Source organism: Onychostoma macrolepis, chromosome 10, assembly GCF_012432095.1.
Source record: "Onychostoma macrolepis isolate SWU-2019 chromosome 10, ASM1243209v1, whole genome shotgun sequence".
Lineage (NCBI taxonomy): Eukaryota > Metazoa > Chordata > Actinopteri > Cypriniformes > Cyprinidae > Onychostoma > Onychostoma macrolepis.
In genome coordinates, this window is record NC_081164.1 from 20,831,617 (window position 1) to 20,855,057 (window position 23,441).

The 23,441-nt window shown below is 36.2% G+C and overlaps 2 protein-coding genes across 6 annotated transcripts; one reads left to right on the forward strand and one right to left on the reverse strand.

Annotated features, from left to right (window-relative positions):
- The first annotated feature begins 12,143 nt into the window (after window positions 1-12,143).
- prlhr2b (prolactin releasing hormone receptor 2b) lies at window positions 12,144-18,064 on the forward strand. 5 transcript variants are annotated; one of them, XM_058788966.1, is made up of 4 exons: window positions 12,144-12,269; window positions 12,968-13,067; window positions 14,803-15,258; window positions 16,606-18,064. In XM_058788966.1, the coding sequence occupies exons 3-4, from the start codon at window positions 14,831-14,833 to the stop codon at window positions 17,240-17,242; spliced, it is 1,065 nt and encodes a 354-aa protein (XP_058644949.1). In that variant the 5' UTR covers window positions 12,144-12,269; window positions 12,968-13,067; window positions 14,803-14,830; the 3' UTR covers window positions 17,243-18,064. The 5 variants fall into 5 exon arrangements, with proteins under 5 accessions (XP_058644949.1, XP_058644947.1, XP_058644948.1 ...); XM_058788964.1 differs by having other exon boundaries at window positions 12,147-12,269; window positions 14,800-15,258; window positions 16,606-18,063; XM_058788965.1 differs by lacking the exon at window positions 12,144-12,269 and adding an exon at window positions 12,330-12,709.
- A 1,344-nt stretch (window positions 18,065-19,408) lies between these two features.
- brf2 (BRF2 RNA polymerase III transcription initiation factor subunit) lies at window positions 19,409-23,421 on the reverse strand. Its single transcript, XM_058789095.1, has 6 exons — window positions 23,262-23,421; window positions 22,870-23,019; window positions 22,716-22,775; window positions 21,150-21,471; window positions 20,872-21,049; window positions 19,409-20,284 (listed from the first exon to the last, which is right to left on the reverse strand). The coding sequence occupies exons 2-6, from the start codon at window positions 23,015-23,017 to the stop codon at window positions 19,709-19,711; spliced, it is 1,284 nt and encodes a 427-aa protein (XP_058645078.1). The 5' UTR covers window positions 23,018-23,019; window positions 23,262-23,421; the 3' UTR covers window positions 19,409-19,708.
- Between the last annotated feature and the right edge of the window lie 20 nt (window positions 23,422-23,441).

Here is a 23,441-nt window from a genome sequence, read left to right on the forward strand (position 1 = left end):
ATGAAGATAAACATCCATAACAGGGTACAGTTCACAGTCAATGACTTGAAGAATAATGGTCAGAAAAAAAATGGGTTTTTAAGAGGTTTTTAAAGGAGAGAAGGGAGGATGCCTGACAGATGGTTTGGGGAAGAGCATTCCACAATCTGGGAGCAACAACACTGAAGGCCCTAGCTCCCATTGTCACCAGACGAAACTTAGGGGTGACTAACAATCCCTCACTAGAAGATCTTAATGAACGGGCAGGTACATATGGCAGAAGTAAATCAGATAAATAAGGAGGAGCAATGTTATGGTGGGCTTTATAAGTGAGAATTAGTATCTTGAAGTTAATACGCAAGGAAACCGGGAGCCAATGAAGATGATAAAGGATAGGGCTAATGTGATCGTTCTTTCTAGTGTGAGTAATCAAGTGAGCAGCAGAGTTTTGAACATATTGTAGTCGTTTGATATTATTAGCTGAGATGCCACAAAGAAGTGAATTACAATAATCTAATTGGGATGTAACAAAGGCATGTATAACAGTTTCAACATCCTGCTGACTGAGAGAGGATCGAATACGCTAGATATTACATAGATGGAAAAAAGCCGTCTTAACCACTTTACCAATATGATCGTTGAATGAAAGAGTAGAATCAATGAGAACACCAAGATTGCAAACTTTAGTGGAGGGCATAATCAGATCACCATCCAGATCCAGCAGTTGACTAGAATGCTTTGACACAACAGCTTTAGAGCCAATCAGAATTACCTCAGTTTTATCAGAGTTAAATCTAAGGTAATTTGCCTCTAGCCAAAGCTTGAGTTCCTTGATGCAATTTGTTAATGAAGGCGGAGGAAACACTGAAGTGGAAGGTGTGCTAAAATAAATCTGAATGTCATCTGCGTAACAGCGGAAGTTAAACCCATAGTGCTTTATTATTTGTCCAATTGGTAGCATATAAATGGTGAAGAGGAGAGGGCCCAAAACAGAACCCTTAGGTACACCAGAGCTGATGAAGAATTTGGTAGATGATCTGTGATTCTGGTATATAACAAATTGTTGCCTCCCAGTCAAATAGGAGGAAAACCAATCAAGGGCTGTGCCAGTAATTCCAATTGCTGAAAGTCGTGAAAGGAGTATCTCATGACAAAGAGTGTCAAAAGCTGAGCTGAGGTCTAATAAAAGGAGAGTGCTAAGAGCACCAGAATCAGAAGCTAAAAGAAGATCATTGATAACCTTAACCAGGGATGTTTCCGTACTGTGTAATGGGCGAAAACCAGACTGGAAGGGCTCATAGAGGTTGTGTTCAGTTAAGAAGGTCTGTAACTGGGAGGCAACAACTTTTTCTAATATCTTAGAGAGAAAGGATAAGTTAGAAATAGGCCTATAGCTACTTAGGGAAGATGGTTCGAGACCATGCTTTTTAAGAACTGGAGTGACAGCAGCAATCTTAAGCTTGGGAGGTACAGTTCCGGATGATATTGACATGTTAATGAAATGAGTGATGGGTATTGACAGGGCAGGCAAGCAATTCTTCAACAAGAGGGTAGGTGCAGGATCAAGAAGACTAGTAGAGGAGTTAGACAGCCTGATCATCTCATCAACCACTGTGGGGGCGATAGAGTCAAAACTAGGGAGACTATGAGCGTGGCTTGAAGAGAGAAGTTCAGTAGTGGGAGCAGAGGTAGGGTGTAGACAGGTATAAGATGTTTTACTCTGAAAAAAGATCAGGAAAGCGTCACACATTTGATCAGAGCTCTCTAGAGACCGTGAAGGAGGCTGAATTAACTTTTTAATTGAAGTAAATAATGTTCTAGGCCTGTTTTTGGACTTATTAATAAAAGTGGATAAATAAGATGAACGGGCTGCATTAAGAGCATTCCTGTACTGCTTAATGTGTTCAGCATAAGCCAAGGAGTGAACAACAAGGCCAGTTTTCTTATAAAGCCTTTCTAGCCGGCGGCCTTTGGTTTTTATTGCCCTAAGCTCAGTATTGAACCAAGGGTTCTAAATTTTAAGGGTGCAAAATGATTCAAAATAGTAGAAATACTTTCATCATAGAGATTAAGAATGTCTTCAGCACTGGAAAGACTATAGCAATCAGAAAGGGGGGAATCACTAAGAGCAGCAGAGAATGACAGAGGATCAACAAACTTCCAAGCACGATAAACAATCAGAGATTTAGCAACAGATTTTGGAATATACAAATCACAAGAAAATTCAATCAGTTTATGATCAGAGATACCCATGCCTTTAGAGGCAATAATGTCAATACCTGTAGAACAAACCAAGTCCAGTGTGTGGCCATGTACATGAGTTGGAAAATCAATATGTTGCTGCATATTAAAACAATCAAGGACAGACATGAATTCAAGGGCATGAACGGTATCAGTATCAACATGAATATTGAAATCCCCTAGCAATAGCATAGCTGTAGATTGGGCAGAAGCAACTGTCAGCAATTCACACAAATTTGATAGAAATTGTATGTTCGTTTTAGGAGGACGATACACCAGTATTATGAGCAGTGAAGTGTGACCAGTGATTTTAAATGCCAAATATTCAAACGATGTCACCTCGTGGAAAGGAGACAGCTCAATATGAAGACCATCAATACGATAGACCACCGCCAAGCCCCCACCCCTTCCTCCGATTCGGGGCTTAGTCATCTATCATGTTTTATAATATTAAATGTAGAGTATACAAATAATAAATACATTTTCATAGTAAGTACACAAAACGTACTATGAAAAAAAAATAAAAACATTTAGAAAAAAGATGTCACTGAACCATTTGCTGTACCATTTAGTATTCGATTTGACTGATTTAGTGAGTTTTTCAGTGAAGGATCTTTCAGACTGATTCAAAAACGATTCATTAAAAGACAAACTCATAATCAGACTGTATTGTTTGTATTGCATGTTTAATTTGCTAGCCAACTGGAGAAAAGAGGCTTTTTGAAACTTTAAAGATACACACTAAAGACATGGTAAAGCAATGTGAATGAAGCAAAAAGAACAGCAAAAAATATTTAAAAAATATGTTCAGTGACTACTCAATTTTTTACTTAAATTATAAAACTCACTCAAGGTTTAACCATATATTTAAATCTGTTTGAGATTAACTGCATTTATTGCCCAATCACTGAAATTTCACAACATAAAGCATCAGGTGATTTGGTCAGTTTGATGTGCAGCTCCAAAACTTGGATTCTTAAATACATAAATAAAAAATAAAGGTTTTTAAAACTGCATTTCAAATGCGGCAACACACTAATCTCTAGTTTTTTGCACACAGCTAGTGAAGACAGCTACACAATATTTGTGTCTAATCCCATTCAATTCAGACTGCAAGCCCACAACTATATGACTTCTTTTGCCATGGCGCTATAGATATACATCATACTTGTTACTGTAACTGGAGCTTCAAACATGCTTAAGCGTGGATGTGGACACAGAACATATATGAGCTGAGAGCTTTTGTTAACGCCATTTGCTCTGGAGTTTTTTAATCAAGAAGTTGCCACCTTGTAACAGGCTCGACTTACAACCTTTAGTTGACATTTGATGTTCCACATTTGCTGTGTCTCATTAAAAAGGCTGCACTGCCAAGAGGTTGTATTTGTCGGCCGCATATGTCATTCGAGGCCGTCTCATTTCACAAAACCAACCATTACAAACAAACTTAAAGAAAGAAAGAAGCGATTTTAGCATTATGAGATATAATGGTATTTTTTTATAATTGTTGATTTGCTTGAAATTATTTGAAATGAGACGTATGCGGCTGACAAATGCGATCTCTGGAGGAGGTCGAAATGACACTGCTATTATTTTATTATTGTGAGAACTTAATTATTGTAAACTATTATTGTGAGAATCGTTCAACACCTCTAAAACCATCACACCACATGAAAGTGAAGTAGGCTCTTTTGCATCATCGCAGTGTGATTGATTGTTTTTTGTGATAGACAGGTGAGAAACCGTCGATCGAGGCATAGGAAGTGATTATCACACAACTTATCAGAGCATCCTTTAAAGGGCCCTTACCAAAAAGTAGTATACTTCAAGTTTATTTTAATAAGTTCAATTATATTTTTAAGCATACTTTATGTAGTAAGTATACAAAAAAGTATGCTACAAGTACACTGATATAAGTGTACTATTTGTAAGTGTACTAAATTGGCCCACTTTCTAGTATATAAAAGTATACTTTCAGTATAACAGTAGTAAACTTTGAGTACACAACTAGTTTATGTAAATGTTTTAGCTTGTACTGCAACTACACTAAAAGTGAACTTAAAGGTATACTGATAGTTTAGTAATTAAATACTTGTAGGAGCATTTTTAGTACACTTTGAAGTATAGTCTCTAGTTTAGTAGTTTTATACTGCAAGTATACTACTATGCCCCTATTTAGGTATTAATTTGTAAATATATTGTTATATGAATATCTGAACATACAAAACATCAAAAGAAAGAACAGATTATCTGCTTGTAAACAAAAACATTTTATTCTAGCTTCATGCATTCTTTTTTTAAACACTTGAATGTGGGTAAGTTTCATAAAAAATAAACAACATTTTAAACAAAAATCTGAAAAAAGAATATGAATTGGATTCAGAGTGATAATCAAGATGTAGACGGAGTCAATCAACACCCCAAAGCTTGACAGTCATTATTACCTCTTCATTGGTGATATTTTATTCCATAACGTTATACAGTTTTGATGCCGTTTTATGTCAGATGACCATGTTAGATTACACGTGGAAGCATCTGTTGTTTCAGTTTCTTCTTCACTTGTGTTTTTTTGTTTTTTGTGGAAATTCTGTAAAGATGTGTACTAGCGCCCCCTACCATATAACAATGAAAACACGAATTCTAGGAGCACATATATTTAGACTTTTCCAAGTATAAGTCAAGTATACTTACATGTCATTTTAAGTATATTTCTGAGAAGAACATAAAGCCCATTTCTGAGAAGTATGTAAAAGTAGATTAAGAGTATACTTTCTTCTTACTAATTTTTTTGTTTAAAAGAAGTATACTAATAGCACACTTGAATAAACTTGTTTTTTGTAAGGGATTCCATACATACAACATGTGAAATTTCAAATATTAGAGCATGTTTCTTTTGGAGTCAACTTCCTGTAAGTTATTATATGAACTGTGATGATGTTTAAAAATAATTATGAAAGAGACAGGCTCCTTCTCTTCCTCTCTCGTTACTTTATGTATATAGAATAATGTTTGCTGTAGAGTGGAAAAAAGCTTCCAGAAAATTACTCTTCCTCTCGCTTTCCGTAAAATGTACTGTATATAGATAGATAGAGATAGAGAGAGATAGAGATAGAGAGAGATAGAGAGATAGAGAGAGATAGAGAGAGATAGAGAGATAGAGATCCCAGGTCTAAAAGCCTGTATACAGCACAGGTCTGATTGCTCATGAGAACCAGCCTGGTCATTCCAGCACAATGTTCCCTCATCAGAATAGAGGACTGCTCTCTTCATCAGTGATTCATACTGCTGATGTAACACCATGTGGAGCCGCTCTACACATGCACAATATAGTGCACTTACAGTCAGCCTATGAAAATCCTGAAGAGAATGTAGTCAACATCTTTAGAACCAAATCTTAGTCTGTCTGTCTGTCTCCCTGTCTGTCTGTCTAATCACACAGAGAGAAATCCAAATATAGATTGGCTATGCAGTCCAGGTGACAGATTTTTCCTATATACCCAGGTGAAAAACAAGTACACTTCCATAATGTACTTAAAGTGCTCTATTTTCATGCACTAATTTTGTACTTAATATACTAAAAATGATCCTTTAGTACTTCTTAAGGTCAACTTAAGATCATCTAAGTGTACTCAACTGTGGAGACACCATGAATATGAACTAAAATGCACTTTTAACATGCTATCTTTGCATTTAAAAAATGTATTTAGCTACCACTTATAGTACACTTGAGTGTACTAGTGAATGAAAGATGGGTTCAAGTGTACTACAAGTGCTAACTAAATACAAAGATAGTATGTTAAAAGTGCATTTTACTTCATATTCATGGTGTCTCAAAATGGCACAGAGTACACTTAGATGATCTTAAGTTGACCTTAAGAAGTAGTAAAGGATCATTTTTAGTATATTAAGTACAAATTAGTGCGCGAAAATAGAGCACTTTAAGTACATTATGGAAGTGTACTTGTTTTTCACCTGGGGTATATGTCAAGTGTGCTATTAGTATACTTCTTTTAAACTTAAAAAAATAGGAAAGTATACTTTTAGTCTACTTTTTATGTACTTCTCAGAAATATGCTTAAAATGACATGCAAGTATACTTCACTTATACTTGGAAAAGTCTAAATATATGTGCTCCTAGAATCCGTGTTTTCATTGTTATATGGTAGGGGGCGCTAGTACACATCTTCTTTACAGAATTTCCACACAAAAAAAAAACACAAGTGAAGAAGAAACTGAAACAACAGATGCTTCCACGTGTAATTAGCACGATCATATGACATAAAACAGCATCAAAACTGTGGAACGTTATGGAGTAAAATGTCACAAATGAAGAGGTAATGATGGCTGTCAAGCTTTGGGGTATTGATTGACTCCGTCTACATTTTGATTATCACTCACTTCTTTTTTCAGCTTTTTGTTCAAATTGTTGTTTATTTTTTTATTTATGAAACTTACCCACATTCAAGTGTTTAAAAAAAGAATGCAAGAAGCTAGAATAAAATGTTTTTGTTTACAAGCAGATAATCTGTTCTTTCTTTTGATGTTTTGTATGTTGAGATATTCATATAACAAAATATATACAAATTAATACCTAAATAGGGACATAGTAGTATACTTAAAGTATGATGTAAAGTTCACTTAAAAAAAAACGTATGAGTATACTTTCAGTAAACTACTAGTTTAGTAGTTTTATACTGAGACTATACTTCAAAATGTACTAAAAATGCTACTACAAACTATCAGTATACCTTTAAGTTCACTTTTAGTATAGTTGCAGTACAAGCTAAAAACAGTTGTGTACTCAAAGTTTACTACTGTTATACTGAAAGTATACTTAAAAGTATACTATTATATACTAGAAAGTGGGCCAATTTAGTCCCAAGGAGTATTGAAATAGTACACTTACAAGTACACTGATATTTGTATACTTACTACATAAAAGTATACTTAAAAATATACTTGAAATTTACTTAAGTATACTTAATAAAATAAACTTGAAGTATACTACTTTTTGGTAAGGGTAAATAAAATTATGGTTCATTAATGCCCCCTTCAGGATGTAAGAATGTAATAATTTGCCTCATCAGCTGTCATTAAAATGGTACATCATTACATTATAGACATAAATAGAGAGAGAGAGATATATTAAGTGAACCATTCCAGTAAATTCATAACCAACAACAACCACTTAAAAAAAAAACTGCAATACTTCGACATCTTCAGCAGAGACGGATATAGAGCACAGATGGCTCCTCCTTCTCTAAACCTGCCTTGAATTCAATGTCAAAACAATATCATTTCATTTTCTATTTTTGTATACGTGTGCCTGTTTCATTGACGTGTTCTTCAAATAACGCACATGAGTACTGCACTACAAACACACGGGAGGATAACAAGCACAGCTGCAGCACAAGACGTACAGGTTCATCAGGACACCAGATGAGAGAGTTTGAATGGAGAGCCCTCAGAGTAGTTTAAAAGACTTTTCTCATTGTCGCTTCAATGCACAAAACTTCAGATCATCCATTTAGACTCCTCAGAAATAACAGAAAACAAGCAGGAGCGGAGATGTATGTGGAAAGATGGAAGAAGACACTTTTTGCCTCCAGGCAGCATCTGTTGTTATGATGGGCACAACCAGCAAAACATCATAACCACGTCAATTATTACTGCTTTCTCTACCTCTAAATTATATATACACTAAATCATAAAAATATATTAAAGTTAAGAACTGAGTATCAGAACAAATGAAAGTACATTTCAGCTGATAAAAGGCTTCTGAGTCTTTGTCAACAGCGCAGTTTATATAGGATTTGAAATTGTAGTAAACACTTTGCTGAAGCATATCAGTTTGGCCTAATAGTGCTTAAAGGGAAAAGTTATCTTTTTATCTACAATTACAGTAGTGTTAATGAACTGCAAATATTCTAGACTCCATCCTAGCTCTAATAATAGTGTATTATAAGGCTGGAGTGGAGTGTGAATATTACCCAGGAGACCAATGGCCAATGGGGAAAGATCTTGCCATTTTCAATTTATGAATCTTTTATAATCCTTAACCTAGCATGAAAGTTAGGCAAATCCATGTTTGTACGTGAGAAAGCACCAACGGAATAGTTCACCCAAAAATGAAAATTTGCTTAAAGCTCACTCACCCTCAAGATGAAGATGAGTCTGTTTCTTCATCAGATTTGAAGAAATTGAACATTGCATCACTTGATCACCAATGGACCCTCTGCAGTGAATGGGTGCCGTCCGAATAAAAGTCCAAACAGCTGATAAAAACACCTCAATAATCATCAATTAACATCTTGTGGAGCAAAACGTTGCGTGTTTGTAATAAAAAATATTTTTTTTCTTTAAACTATCACTTCTGGCCAAAATATGAGTCCATAATCCATAACAACACTTCCTCCAATGAAAAAGTGATTTGTGCATATTTCTCTCCAGCTTCAGACAAGACAACTTTTTCAGCAAGATGGCTAGAATTGTATTTGTTACTTAAAAATATGCAGCGTTTTTGCTTTACAGGGCATGAATTGATGGACTGGAGTGGTGTGGATTACTTGTGAAATATTGTGATGTTTTTATCAGCTTTTTGAACCCTCATACTGACGGCACCCATCCACTTCAGAGGATCCATTGGTGATGTAATGCTAAATTAAATTAAGAAATCAACATCTTGAATGGCCTATTCCTTTTTGTTTTTCAATTATTTTATATGTGATACCTCAGAGTGAAAAGGGATATTAAACGAAGGCAGGACTTAATTTTATCCATTAGTAATTGGTTTACCTCACTACAGTTTGCCATATAAACCACCAATACGACTGAAAGCCCTTGCATTTAATGGGACAGCAAACAGAGATGGGGCTTCATACTGAGAAAACTCTTTCAGCATGTCAAAGTCTACCGCTGGTCAAAATGTCTTTTCAACAAAACAGCTGAAAATGTTCATGAACGCATAAACACCCAGTGCAGCACTGCTCATTGTTTGCTGGAGGTAGAACATCATGCCTTGTAGATCTTGACAAACATGTTAGCAAAGGGGCTTTGCAGGGTGATGAGTTTCATTCACACTAGTTTTCAGTAGGACAAATTGACAGTGAAGGAAAATCTGCCCTTAAAGGCATAGTTCACTCAAGAATCCAATTTTTTGGCTTCATTTACTCACTTTCATGTTGTTCCAAACCTGAACAAAAGACTTGCAGGTTGTACATGTTTCGAGCCACACGAGGGTGAATAAATGATGACAGGTTTATGCTTCCACAGAGAAAACACTCCACATGCTCTGTACAAAAATCACAAATAAATGAATTTGTTTTGATGGTCTTTCCATGCAAGCTGAGCACATGACACATAATGAAACCCATGTGGCATTCAGAGTGCATACAATTAGGACATTCATTTTGTTCTCCGTTCATACCAGAATGTGAACATTTCCCATAGCAACATGCAAAAGGCAGATTAGTGAATATCATTAACAAGATTTCAACATCCACAGAGCTGTTTTCTGAGCTTTTTAGAGACCTTTAATCGGATTCTCAACTGTGACAACGAGCTTACAAACAGAGGAGGGAGGAAAGCAAAAGGCGGAATATAAGAATGAAGTGGAGCCAAAATAGAGATGCTCGTCATGAGAAATGGAATTATGTTGTGAGAATTGCCAAGAGCTGTGGTCACTAAAAAGCAAAATGGATGGGTGTTTTGTGAGGAGGGGAGATAAAAAGCGCATTTTAAATGCACTTTCTTACAACAGAGCTGACGCCACTGTTTTATGCACAATGATCCAAAATGATTTATCACCTTTTGATGCCTTTGAAAGAAAATGTTCTGCTACATAATAACAAAGCCATTAACAACCAGAGAAGACACATCTGCTGTTGCCAGGCAAACAGTTTTGGGACAGCAGGACGGTAATTGGCATGAGCATGTGGAAGCCATCGAGACCTGATCAAATAAATCTAAATTAAAGGCCAAAGTCACATTTATTCAATAACAATGATAAATGTCAATTGATTTTTACTGCACACATTTAATTTAAATTGCAGGAACAATCCCTCAGACTCATCATCATTCTGCACAGTCAGTCTGTCTATCAATCCATCCGTCCATCTGTACCAAAATAAGTAAAATAACACATAATGTGTGACCCTGGACCACAAAACCAGTCTTAAGTCGCTTGGATATATTTGTAGCAATAGCTACAATAATAGCTACAAAAATACATTGCATGGGTCAAAATAATCGCTTTTTCTTTTACGCCAAAAATTATTAGAATATTAAGTAAAGATCGTGTTCCATGAAGATATTTAGTAAATTTCTTACCATAAATATATCAAAACTTCATTTTTGATAAGTAATATGCATTGCTGAGAACTTCATTTGGACAATTTTAAAGGCGATTTTCTCAATATTTTGCATTTTTTTGCACCCTCAGATTCCAGATATTCAAATAGTTGTATCTCGACCAAATATTATCCGATCCTAACAAACCATGCATCAATGGAAAACTTATTTATTCAGCTTTCAGATGATGTATAAATCTTAAATTAAAAAAATTAAGACTTAAGACTGGTTTTGTGGTCCAGGGTCACATATGTGTATTTTAAAAAGGCTATACATATTATGTAAAAGAAGTGCAAGCAGAAACTACTTATGCAAATAAAAGGCCTATTTCATTCTAAAGTCCTCACTGTAGCACTGCAGGTAAAAATCATGTGTATTATGGTAATTTATTTCTGCATTCTACATCGCAGTCTCTGAATCATGTTTCACCAAACACAGAGAAACATATATGTCCTATTCTGGGAACATGTTTGAAAGCTGTACACGTATTGCCTTTTAAAAACATGCAAATCATATTCATCTGGAGAACATTCTGTAAGCTATGAAAAATAAACTAAAAGCTGGCAATAAAAATAATAAAAATCTTCATAGAGTAAAACATATTACAGTAACTGCGTCAGATTGAATCATATGCAAAATAACATGCAGACAAAGACCAGAAGATTTTAAAAGTCCATTTTGTTCCCAAGTGCCATGTACACGACTCTCAAATAATCAAATAATGTAGCCTAATATAATTTAGAGAATGTGTATCTGTTCTGAATGGGATGGAGGCTGTAAATGGTGTGCTATTCATTTCAATTTCACTTGCGTGAGAAGAAGCTTGTCCCTTGTATATTCTGATAATGTGCAGACCAATATGATATTAATTCAGCTTGCACTACCGCCACTTGCTGATGACGTCAGGTGGCACATTATCTTTTCCCCTCAAGCCAAGCTCTTATATATAAAATGTCCACAGACAAAGATGCACAAAAGAGCATTTCTCTGAATGTCAGACCTGTGCGGCTCGCTTTCAAGTGTTTTGTTTATCTCTTCATTAGGCTACTAGCATGCTCTGCAGCAGTGGGACATTTACTTTTAAAAACGATGAGCCGGAAACCTCAGTTCAGAGAAGATGCTTTGTGCAGATCATTAAGATAACTCATTAAAACATAGTAGACCACAAAACAATATCACTAATACATGGTGAGCCAAAAAACAATCACAGCAAAAAATACAAGTGCGACAAATCAAGTCTCAAAAGCCAAGCAAATAAAAATAGTGTGTCACTGGTGGTGTGAATTAGTTTTAGTGTTTTTATAGGTCATTCATTATTATTCATCAGAGCAGGTGTTTGCCTGAGGTGCTTGTTATTGGCAGCACAAAGGAGCTGATTTCTGATCCTCAGGCCATGAAAGCTCATCATTTAACGTTAGGCTAAAACTAGCCAAGTAGGCTAAGTAACAGAAAATGAATGCAAGCTCATTAGTTTGCCTTATTATGTTGACCTCTGGGCTTGTATCAAATTAGCATTTTTCCAGTTTTGTGTCACTGTTAGCCTACTATTTAATGCTTCTCTGTTTCAAAGGAATAGTTCAACTTGACCCCAAAACTTAAATTCTGGCATTAAATAACTAATACTCACCTTAAATAATTACTCACCCTAATGCCATTCCAAACGTTGATGTTTTCTTTCTTCACATGAAGTAGACGAAGAGGTTAGTCTTGGTGCTCCATCCATATTGATCACTATCAATCAGTGTTAGACAGCTTCACGTGACAGTTAATCGACTGCAGCTCCATATTGGAACACGACATAACACTTGAAAGCTTCAAAAAGCCGTTTTTTTCAACGGCTCTGCTGCAAAGTAGCTAATATTTGTAATGAACTAGCGCTGATAAAAAAAAACATTCCCTCATATGGACAGCAGAGAGACCGAAACCATGTGCAAATTATGACTTTAATTTGGGTCGACGTTTTATATGTCTGTCAGTAATTCTCAGTTGAGGCTGATCGAGGTCCGTCTCGCGCAACCGTACAGGCATAATAGCGGAGTTATGTTATGAAAAAAGGAATAACTTATGATGTGTAAATTCACAATTTATTAAGTCATTTTAGATGTGCCGTCCAATACAGACAGCGAACAAACGAACTGTTGTGAGCGAAACGTTCTCTGACTAATTTGTAAACTTTTGTGGATAGTGAAACGTTTAATAAGTGTGTATCCTATAGATAGATTTTTTTCTTCTTTTTTAAAACCTCTTTTGAGGGCGTTCGAGCCTTAATTAGACCCCTCTCATTAGAACTGTCTTCTTCACTGACTCATGGTGACAGGAGTTTCATGAGTGACTGTTGTGAAACACTTGTAGCACGTTCAGTCTCTCGCTGTTTTTTGTGGTGTGCTTGTTGAAGCAGGAGAGCTGCGTTTCAGACGCGTGGAGACACTCGGCGCACCGCACCGGAGAAAAGATGCATTAACACACCACTCAGAAGAAGGAGTATCTCTTTATCTTAGGTAATGTAATATTTCTGCATTCTAAAGAAAATATCAGCAGGCTATGCATTTATTAGAGAGTTCTGCATTTAGGCATACAGGCTGTCAAGGGTGACGAAAGCTATAAGTATCTGTTTAATGTTGCAGCTTCTGTGTGCTGTTAATGAGCTCTATAATGATTCAATCTTTTATTTTAAAAAATAATAATAATCACACCGCAGTTTCTCCATTTTGGTTGTAGCTTACCTTTTTAAAAGATACTGATATAAAGTACTAATATGTACTTTTAAAGTATTATTATGTAGCGTTTAGAGGCGAATAAGGTACAAGCACGTAGCCATTTAACATGGTAACGCCTCAGTGAGTGACACCTTACCTTTTCCGAGTCTTGAGAGGTCATTTGAGAAGCTCTATAAGGATGTAACCGAATACATGAAGCTTTATTTCTGAATGGAGAATAATTTTCTATTATAATATTCTGCCCTTCGAGGTAATTAACACTTATGGTCAGAGAACGAATGGGTTTATTTATGGTACTGCAGACTCACTTCCACAAAGAACATAATTATCTTGTCTGGAATTAATTCCTTTTCAGACCATATAGATAAGACATGACCTTTATTCTGATGTATAAGAGAGGCTTTTATCTACTGTCCCTATTAGCGGATTTTTTTGTGATAAGATGCTGCCCTTATGAATATGATGACATTGCAAACTTGGTTTAGTCTTTAGAGATGTTAATGAACTCCAGATGTATGAAATATATTAATTTTTAAAAGTACCTCTCAATTAAAAAGATCTTAAAACCCGCATGCAAATGAAAAGAATAAGAAAATGCAGTTTAAAACAGTTTAACATGTTGCACTTTGTGAATAAACTCAATGTCATCTGCTTATCAATATTTTATTAATTTCAGCAGCAAAATATTGAATTCTATAGACACATTTCATACTTGCCGTACCATGCAGTGTTTGAAAGGGGGCATTTTATGAAACTCAGCAAGACCAGAGAATATATTACCAATTCATCAGATGACTGGCATTTAAATGCCTTTTTGCATTTGCACAAATGACATGAGTGCAACGTTTGAATTTAAGCAGTGCTTACCTGCTAAGATCTGACATTTTTCATTCTTGTTTGTGACAGTGAAAGTACATTAACGTAAAAATGGATATTTCAGCACCCAAAAATATTGTAGCTTCTAATCCTAAATTTGAAGTTTGAAATGGAGCATTTTATGCTCTCTTTTGCAAAGTTTCACTCAGAGAATAAAGTCTAATGCCAATTCATCAAATGTCTGGCATTTAAATCTTTTTGTATTTGCACAAATTACATGAAAAGTTTGAATTTAAGCAGCGTTTAAGCTTTGAAATTCAGAATCATTGTTTGACAGTGAAAGACTCTGGAAAAATACATCACTACAGGCAAAGACTGCTGTTTTAAAATGCCTGGATGCTGGAAAAAAAGGGAACAAAAAGCTATTTTAAGACCATCATTTTCTGAAGTCGCTTTCATACAGGTACATTAAAGCATTTCAATTCACAACTGAGCAGTTATGTAACAAAATTTTCAAGACTGAGCGAGAACAAATGTAAAAGTTTAAGAAGCTACCACTGAACAACCGTTAATCTGAATTTCACACATCAACCAATTGTAAGTCGCTTTGGATAAAAGCGTCTGCAAAATGACTAAATCTAAATCTAAATCTAATCTAAATCAACCAGCGATGGCCTTTGTGTTTTTGTCCGTCCAGCAGGGGGAGACAGGAGCACTGTGCGCAAAGGATGGAGGGCTCTGGCTGGCAAGGTGGTGCAGAGCCTCCTGGAAGCCAAGTGTACGAGGTGACGGTGGTCCAAAACGCCACAGCCCCTCACAACTATCCCTTTGCAGACGTTGCCCTGCTCCAGACCTTCAAGCCGCTTATCATCCCCTGTTACGTTCTTGTGGTGCTGGTGGGCGTCTTTGGCAACTACCTTCTGATCTACGTCATCTGCCGCTCGAGGAAGATGCACAACGTCACCAACTTCTTCATAGGCAACCTGGCCTTCTCAGACATGCTGATGTGTGTGACCTGCGTCCCCTTCACGCTGGCCTACGCCTTCAGCCCTCATGGGTGGACGTTCGGCCGCTTCATGTGCTACCTGGTGTTCCTGATCCAGCCCGTCACTGTATACGTGTCCGTTTTCACTCTCACGGCTATTGCGGTTGACAGGTGAGTGCAAGCACCTTCTAATGATCTCGCTAATGGCTCACGCGGTTACGAAACGCAGATATCAAAGCTAAGTGTGGTTGAAGTGGGTCAGATCACTTGAGGTGAAAGGGTGTCCAAAGGAGGGTTTTGTCTTTTTTATGTTGAAGGAGTTTGGAGATCATTAGAGGTTTGGCTTAGGAAGTGAAGGAGGGTCACTATCCATGCTGCTTCCAGCTACTGCTTTGATGTTTGTTGACAAAATTAAACTGTTTCTTGCCTTCTTTATTCGTCATATTTCACCCCATAAATTGCATACTGAAAGAAATAATTGTTTTATTGTAGAAAAAATGAAGCCCATTTTTGCATTGATGTTTTCGTGACATTTTCTCATTACCAATATTCAATTTATTTTTACTGTAAATGTAAATACAAAAAGAAATAATAATGTAATGATGAATTTGAAAATTTTATTTTTAAATTTGTATTGAATTATTGTTGATTTAAGTGAATAAAAACACTATATTACTGCATTTCTTTTACTATTAAAAATACAATTATATTGAATCTGAGAATTAACATGGTTTTAATATGATTTAGTAAATAATGAGAATTATGCATTATTCTGTAAGTGAAAATAATATAATAATATTTTATTAGTGAGAATAAGTAAAATGTCCAGTATTACAGTGTGAATTACAGTAATAAAGAGGGGTAAAGTTTTAAATTTGTTTTATTATTATTATTATTATTATTATTATTTGATTTTTGGGGTATTATTTGAAAGGAACATAATTTGAAAATGCATTATAATATAACTATGTTGATTCTGTTGAGGATTAAAATTATATTTTAATATAAATGAATAAATAACGAGAATTGTGTATGCATTATTCTATTAATGAGAATAAGAAATTTAAAAAACAAAAAGTAAAATGTCTAGATGAACTACAGTAATAAAAATTTCTGGGTAAAGTGCATTAATAGTTCTAAAAATACTAATAGTTCTTAAAACAGGCATCATTTTCTTAATATAAAATGTAATGTTTTTTTATTATTTAATTTAATTTTTGCTACAGTAAAAATACAACTTTTGATTCTGTTGAGAATTAAAATATTTTAATATAGATACTGAGAATTATTTCTGAATTATTCTATTAATCAGAATTTGTATAGAAAGTATAATGTATTAATGTCTAGATGAAATGCATCTGGAGGGTAAATGTGTTTAATGTTTAAAAAAACTGTTATGGTAAATATAGTAAAAAAAAAAAAATTATACAAAATGTTATTTGTTATTATTTAGTTTGGGCTAATAATATAATATGTTGAGTCATATAAGAATGCTGAAATCTTTGTGTGTTGTAACAGGTACTACGCTACAGTGCACCCTTTAAAGAAGCGAATCTCAATGGCGGCCTGCGCTTATGTGCTGTCTGGTATCTGGCTGCTGTCGTGTGTGCTGGTTGCCCCCGCTGTCGCCCACACGTATCATGTGGAGTTCAGAGACGAGGGTCTGACCATCTGCGAGGAGTTCTGGTTGGGCCAGGAGAACCAGCGACTGGTGTACGCCTACAGCACGCTGCTACTGACCTACATCCTGCCTTTATCCGCAGTCTGCGTCTCTTACCTCTGCATCTCCGTCAAACTCCGCAACTGCGTGGCCCCCGGACACCGAACGCGTGACCAGGCTGAAGCCCAGAGAATGCGCAAGCGGAAAATCTTCCGGCTGGTGTCTCTGGTGGTGGCAGCGTTCGGAGTCTGCTGGCTGCCCATCCACGTGTTCAACGTCCTGCGCGACATCGACATCCGCCTCATCAACAAGCGCCATTTCCTGCTGATCCAGCTGTTGTGTCATCTGTGCGCTATGAGCTCGTCCTGCTGCAACCCGTTCCTGTACGCCTGGCTCCACGACCGTTTCCGTGCAGAGCTGCGCAAGATGTTCACCTGCCACCGTCGCATCGGCATACCGGCCAACCACTGCGCCACTGCGAGCGTCGTGCTGTGATGCCACTCGTGGCTTCAGAAAGGCTGAAAACACATAAAGCTCTATTTAAGATCTAAAAATGGCCCACGAAATGTAAATACAATAAATGTCTGGGTCCAAACAGACATGATGGATGGAAACCCTTGCGTAATTGAGGGACTGCAAATGCTAACTTGAATGATTCATTATGTGTCATTTATTGAGATGATTCATCGCTATTTATTGAAATAAAACGGATGATTGTAACCTTAATGTTGGGCTTTTCTCAGAGTGCTCCAAGAATCCCACAAGGTTACATGAAGTGGCATTCGCAACCCATTTTGCTCTTGCAATGTGATGTTTTGTGAGTAAAACGGGATATTTGAGTTAATTCTATCCATCAGGAACTGAATACATGGTGAAAAGTATCTCTATATGAAAGGTGGAGATGTTGGAGACCTTAATTTAAAAAAATTTAAAAATTTAAGGGTCTGACCAAGACCATCTGTTTTGCTGAAAGTTTACAAAGAAATTACAAAAGAAATGTTTTCTTTGGAATCATGCTGAATAAATCCAGAAACTTGTAGTAAAGAAGTAAACGGGGTCAGTTTTGAGCCTCGTTTTTGCCATTTATTTTCCATTAGCAATTTCCTGCTTATGAATCAAGATGATTTTGTGATCACGGAGTACACTGTAGCTCTATGAATGTGCAGTGCAATATGTGAACACTCACACGATAATCAAAAAAAAAAGGTCTGATTTATAATGAATGGAAGAGCCAAACACGCACACAAACAACAGAGAACAAAGTCAACTTATTTATCTGTGCTTTGAGAAAGCTTCTGCAAGTTGTTTAAATTATTGCATGCTATTCATTAAAAAAAAATAAAGATTTACATTTAATCAGTTGCCGTTTTTTTTTTTTTAATGAATGCACAGTAATGTTCAAAAGTTTGGGTTCAGTATGATTTTTTTAATGATTTTAAAATGCTCTCTTATGCTCAATGCTTTTATTTGAAAAAAAATGCAGTAAAATTATGAACACTTAATACAATTCAAAATAACTATTTTCTATTTTAATATATTTTAAAATGTCATTCTCCTGTGATGCAGAGCTGATTTTTCAGCATCGTTACTCCAGTCTTCAGTGTCACATGATCCTTCAGAAATCATTCTAATATGCTGATTTGCTGCTCAAACGTTTATCAATGTTGTTCTGTTTAACGTTTTTGTGTGAACGGTGATACGGTTGTTTCAGGATTCTATTATGATTAAAAAGTGAAAAAGAACAGATTTGTAATAGAAATCTTATACAAATATCTTTGCTGTCGCTTTTGATTCATTTAATGCAATAAGAGTGTTAACTTGTTTCTTTCAGATAAATAATCTTATTGACTCCAAACTTTTAAGAAGTAGTGTTCAGGTGTAGATCATCACATTAACTGCGAAAAGCATGTTTATGCTTTTTTTTTTAAGTAAATGCTAGTTAGATTGATATTCTGTTATCAAACGTAATGTTACTCAAATATTTTCAAGTGTACAATACCTTGGGTAAATGCATCAGAATCAGAGTCGCCAGAGGGGCTTTTGTTCAAAGCAGCAATTGATCAAAAACCAAAAGCTCTCATGACAATACATACCATACAAATAAGACAACATAATGAGAAAAGGCACTTTAAATCATCATGACCCTCACCATGGTCGAGACCACACACCTGCAGGACAGGGTTATTACAGCCTCAGGCATCAGGCAAACGGTACATAACCTACTAATAATGCCGACGCTAATAATATCAGGGTCTCAGAAATTAAAGCTCCTGGAATGAAACTTCCAAAAGCACAATGTTAATGGAAAATCTATTTGTTTTGGACACAGATTTTAGACACAGCAATTTAAGCAAAAAGCACATGCATCAATCAGACAATATGAAATTACAGGCTCCGGCAAGATTATAAATTACTTCCTGCAAACACAGCTAGCCTATTCATAACAGCCATGCATGTTGAAAAAAATCCTGCTGATTTGCAAAACAAAGACCTAATTTTATCTAATTAGATGTTGCGGAGTTAATAAAAACCTTCCATTACGTAGTATGTTTACGAAATACCAATGAAGAGATTTCTAATAATAAATACGTATCAGCTTTAATGCACTCATCAAAATAACAGCAGTCAAATGTCAAAAGATTTGTTTTTAATGAAAAAAAAGTTTAACAATATTTAGAAATAAATATTCAAACACTCAATTTAAAGTTTATAAATTATCACTGATTCAAACAAGAATGAAATGGCATTGCTACATAAAACAGAACATGAATAGTCAGAAATCATTTAGAAATTTACCAGTTCAAACAGAAATGCATTTATTAACAATGAACAGAACTAATCAGAGCAATGAATGAAATAAAATCAATCATGTAACAAAAAAAAAAAAAGATAGTATCAGGAAATCAGCAGCAATTGTATACAGCATATATATATCAGCAGCATATGTAAAGACTGACACAATTATGCCTCCTTTAGCTCCTTCCGAACCTTTTGATACATTTCAATTTCATCCTGAGAGCGAATGTATGATTCTATTTCACTGTCTGATATGTCTTCATCTCCGGTCACTTCCAGCTGCGGAGCGTCAACCCTCTGCCGCTTGCAACTCTTCACGCAGGGGGGTAAAAACAAGTGCCTTTTACTCCAGTGGTTTGGTGGTAGTTCTTCATCAGGAGGATTCTCACATTCTGCCTGACCGGGATCCACGAACTCAGGAGTCTTTGAGGAAGGCGAATCGGAGCAGTTTGAATCTGTCGTTTGTGCAGTTTGAGTCTCATTTTGCAGCTGCTGTTCGTAGTTTCTAACTGCCCTCGTGAGCAACGCCTTGCGGTTCTTCAGGATGTCATCCACCAGTTTGACCACAGTGTTGGGCTCCACCACACCGCCCCTCAGCCACGGCAGCTCTCGGCCCAGCTTGCACAGCACGTCCCGCAGCTCTTTCAGCCGCTTCACAACTGACTCTCTGCTCCTGCGCCACGACTGTTCAGGCGCTTGGCCGATCTTGCAGAACTTATTGAAGGTGTATTTCATGCGGACCTGCAAATGATTATGTATTCTATAATTTAGGGTACTTTTCATGTCCATTCATTGTAGAAAAAAAAAGAAAATTTTTTGATATATATATATATATATATATATATATATATATATATATATATATATATATATATATATATATATATATATATATATATCAAAAATATATTTTTTTGTTTGTTTTAACTTTAGCAGTTTCGATCAATTTAAAACATCCTTGCTGAATAAAGTTATTTCATTTAAAAAAAAAAAAAAAAAAAAAAAAGCATGTCAGATTTCCAATGTCTTACAAAATGCACTGATGATAGCACACGCAAGTCACAGAGATGCATTTACATCTGCAAGATGTATTTTTTTAGAGTGTCTGCACATCTACAATACGTCTATAGGATGTTTCCCTATTAGAAGTCAAATAGATGTTTATAAAATATAAAAGGCGTTTATGATTTGGAATGTAAATAAAACTGACAGACGTCTATAAGATGTTTGTACACCGCACATCTTTAACAGACATCTGGACCACAAAGGTCTCACTTTCAGTGTTAAATCACTTAATGACACAATTATGAAAATATTCCATCACTCACCATAGGATTTAGCGACTGCCATGCCAAATACACCGCTGCAATGAGGAGGGGCAAAGGCTGGCGGCCCGTCACTATCCAGGCATCAGTGGCTAGTTCAATCAAAGCAGACGTCCTGTCCACCAGCCGTTGGGGGGGTTCAGCAAACACCTCTTCCACCTGTTGAGGACCCAGCTTGAAACTACCAAAAAAAAAAAAAAAAAAAAAAAATAAAAAAGAAAGTTAATCTGACTTTTACATCAACTAAAATATTGTGCGAGTCATAAAAGCGCTAGACATACTCATAGCAGAAGCTTTCCAGCATGTCCATGATGCTAATAGTACTGATCTCAATGTTCAGAGCCTTTGTAAACTCCCGATAAACGGCGCCTAATGTCGCATTTTCCACTCCCAACAGGTAACCAATGGTTCCCATGGCAACAGGCCAGTTGCACTGGCGACAGACGGACAGTACGCAACAGCCTCCCAAGATCTCTTTCTTGGTTAAGGTCACGTAGATGAAGTTTGGGTGGTTGTAAGCGCGCCCAAAGAGACTCGCTACTGCAGACTCCATGTCGTTGGATAATCGGAGGATACGGCACAGTGCACGGACCCGAGAGTAGCCTGGAAAGAGAGAAAATTTCTAATTGATCAGATTGTATACTACTTATCCTGTCCAAACAACTGACAACACCATGAGAACCCAGCAAATCATTTAACGTTTGTATGACTTACCAGTGTTACTATTACATTTTTGGTCATTGAAAATTTGGTACTTTTGTAAATAAAATACAGCAAAAATAAAATATAAATTTTATGTAAAAAACCTAAAGGAATAGTTAATCCAAAATTAAACATTTTGATATACTCGACCTCAGACCACCCAAGATGTAGAGGAATTTGTTTCTTCATCAGAACAGATTTGAAGAAATTTAGCTTTACATCACTTGCTCACCAATGGATCCTCTAGAGCAGTGTTTTTCAACCCTGGTCCTGGGCGCCCCCCAACACTGCAAATTTTGTATGTCTCCCTTATCTGACACACCCATTTCAGGTCCTGGAGTTTCTTCTAATGAGCTCATGAGTTAAATCAGGTGTGTTTGATTATGGAGACACACAAAATGTGCAGTGTTGGGTTGAGAAACACTGCTCTAGAGTGAATGGGTGCCGACAGAAGATGGACTTTTTCACTGGAGGAAGCATTATTATGGACTCGTATTTTGGCCAGAAGCAGCAGTTTGAAGTTAAAACATCTGAAGGATTTGTTTCTCACACAAACGCACAGCTTTTTTTGCTTCATAAGATGTTAATTAATGCACTGGAGTGGTGTGGATTATTGTGATGCTTGGACTCTCATTCTGACGGCACCCATTCACTGCAGAGCATCCATTGGGGAGCAAGTGATGTAATGCAAAATTTGGCCTGAGGTTAAATTAATAGCAAATCTTAATTTCTGGGTGAGCTATTCCACTAACCACAAAAAACAACAATAAAAAAAAAAACAACTAAAAACTTAAATTATAAATGCTGTATAAGTGAAATAATACAAAAAAAAATTAAATAAAAAATAATAATAATAAATCAAATCACAAAAGCACAAACTTAAAACTTACACTAAAATTAAAATAAATCCTAAAAATAAAAACAACGGCTAATATTAATAAATACTATAATAGAATAAAAATAATACAACAATAACACTGACGTAGACTAGGATACCAGAAAGTTTTGTTTCCATAAAAATCCACTCGCTGGACCTGACAGAAAGCTCCAAACATTTAAAAAACTATTAACTAGGTTATTAGTTAATATTATGTTATAAATAACATAACTAGGTTATTAATAATATTAGGGCCTGTTGATCTTACCAGCAATTAGATTTCTACACGGTTGCTTGAACACCTCTGTGGAAGCATGATAGGGCACAGCTGGACAAAGCAAAAGAAACAGATGTCAACCCAGCAGTTTTCAAGCAGACTGAATTAAGATCAGTTAACAGTGAAGTGTCCTGTGCTGGGTTACCTCTGCCCTGGGTCTCTTCACTCAGTGAGGTGGTCAGATGTCCCTCAGAGACCACGGACCCACAGTCCACACACACCCACTGCCTCTGAGAATACAGATCATCCTCCACCACATTAGACGAGCCACAGTCGGGACAGCTGCTCGGCATACCTGCATGAGAAACATATCAACTACTGACTACCACCAGACTAATGCAAACACTACAAATTAGGACACTTTACAGAAAATCTAAAAGCATTAAGCAGTACTTAGCTTTAATTTCTTTATGTGCGACTGTCTACTGATCAACAAATGACAAACTTTCAATCATACGAATGAAAGAGAATCACACTGTTCAGCAAGTGTCAAAACAAACAGACTGTGTATATTATTGAAATATTTGGGCATCTTACTGGTGGCGGTTGATCCTCAAATGGTCGGTAGAATATTACTATGAAAAACAATAAAAACGCGTTGTTTCTGTTCCACTGAAAGCGGCTTCTCTCATCTCTTCTTGCGACAAGTGTACGTTTGTTTTTAACGCCGCCGCGCTTCCTGATGACGTTAATGGTCCGGGCGGAAACGAGGCTGTC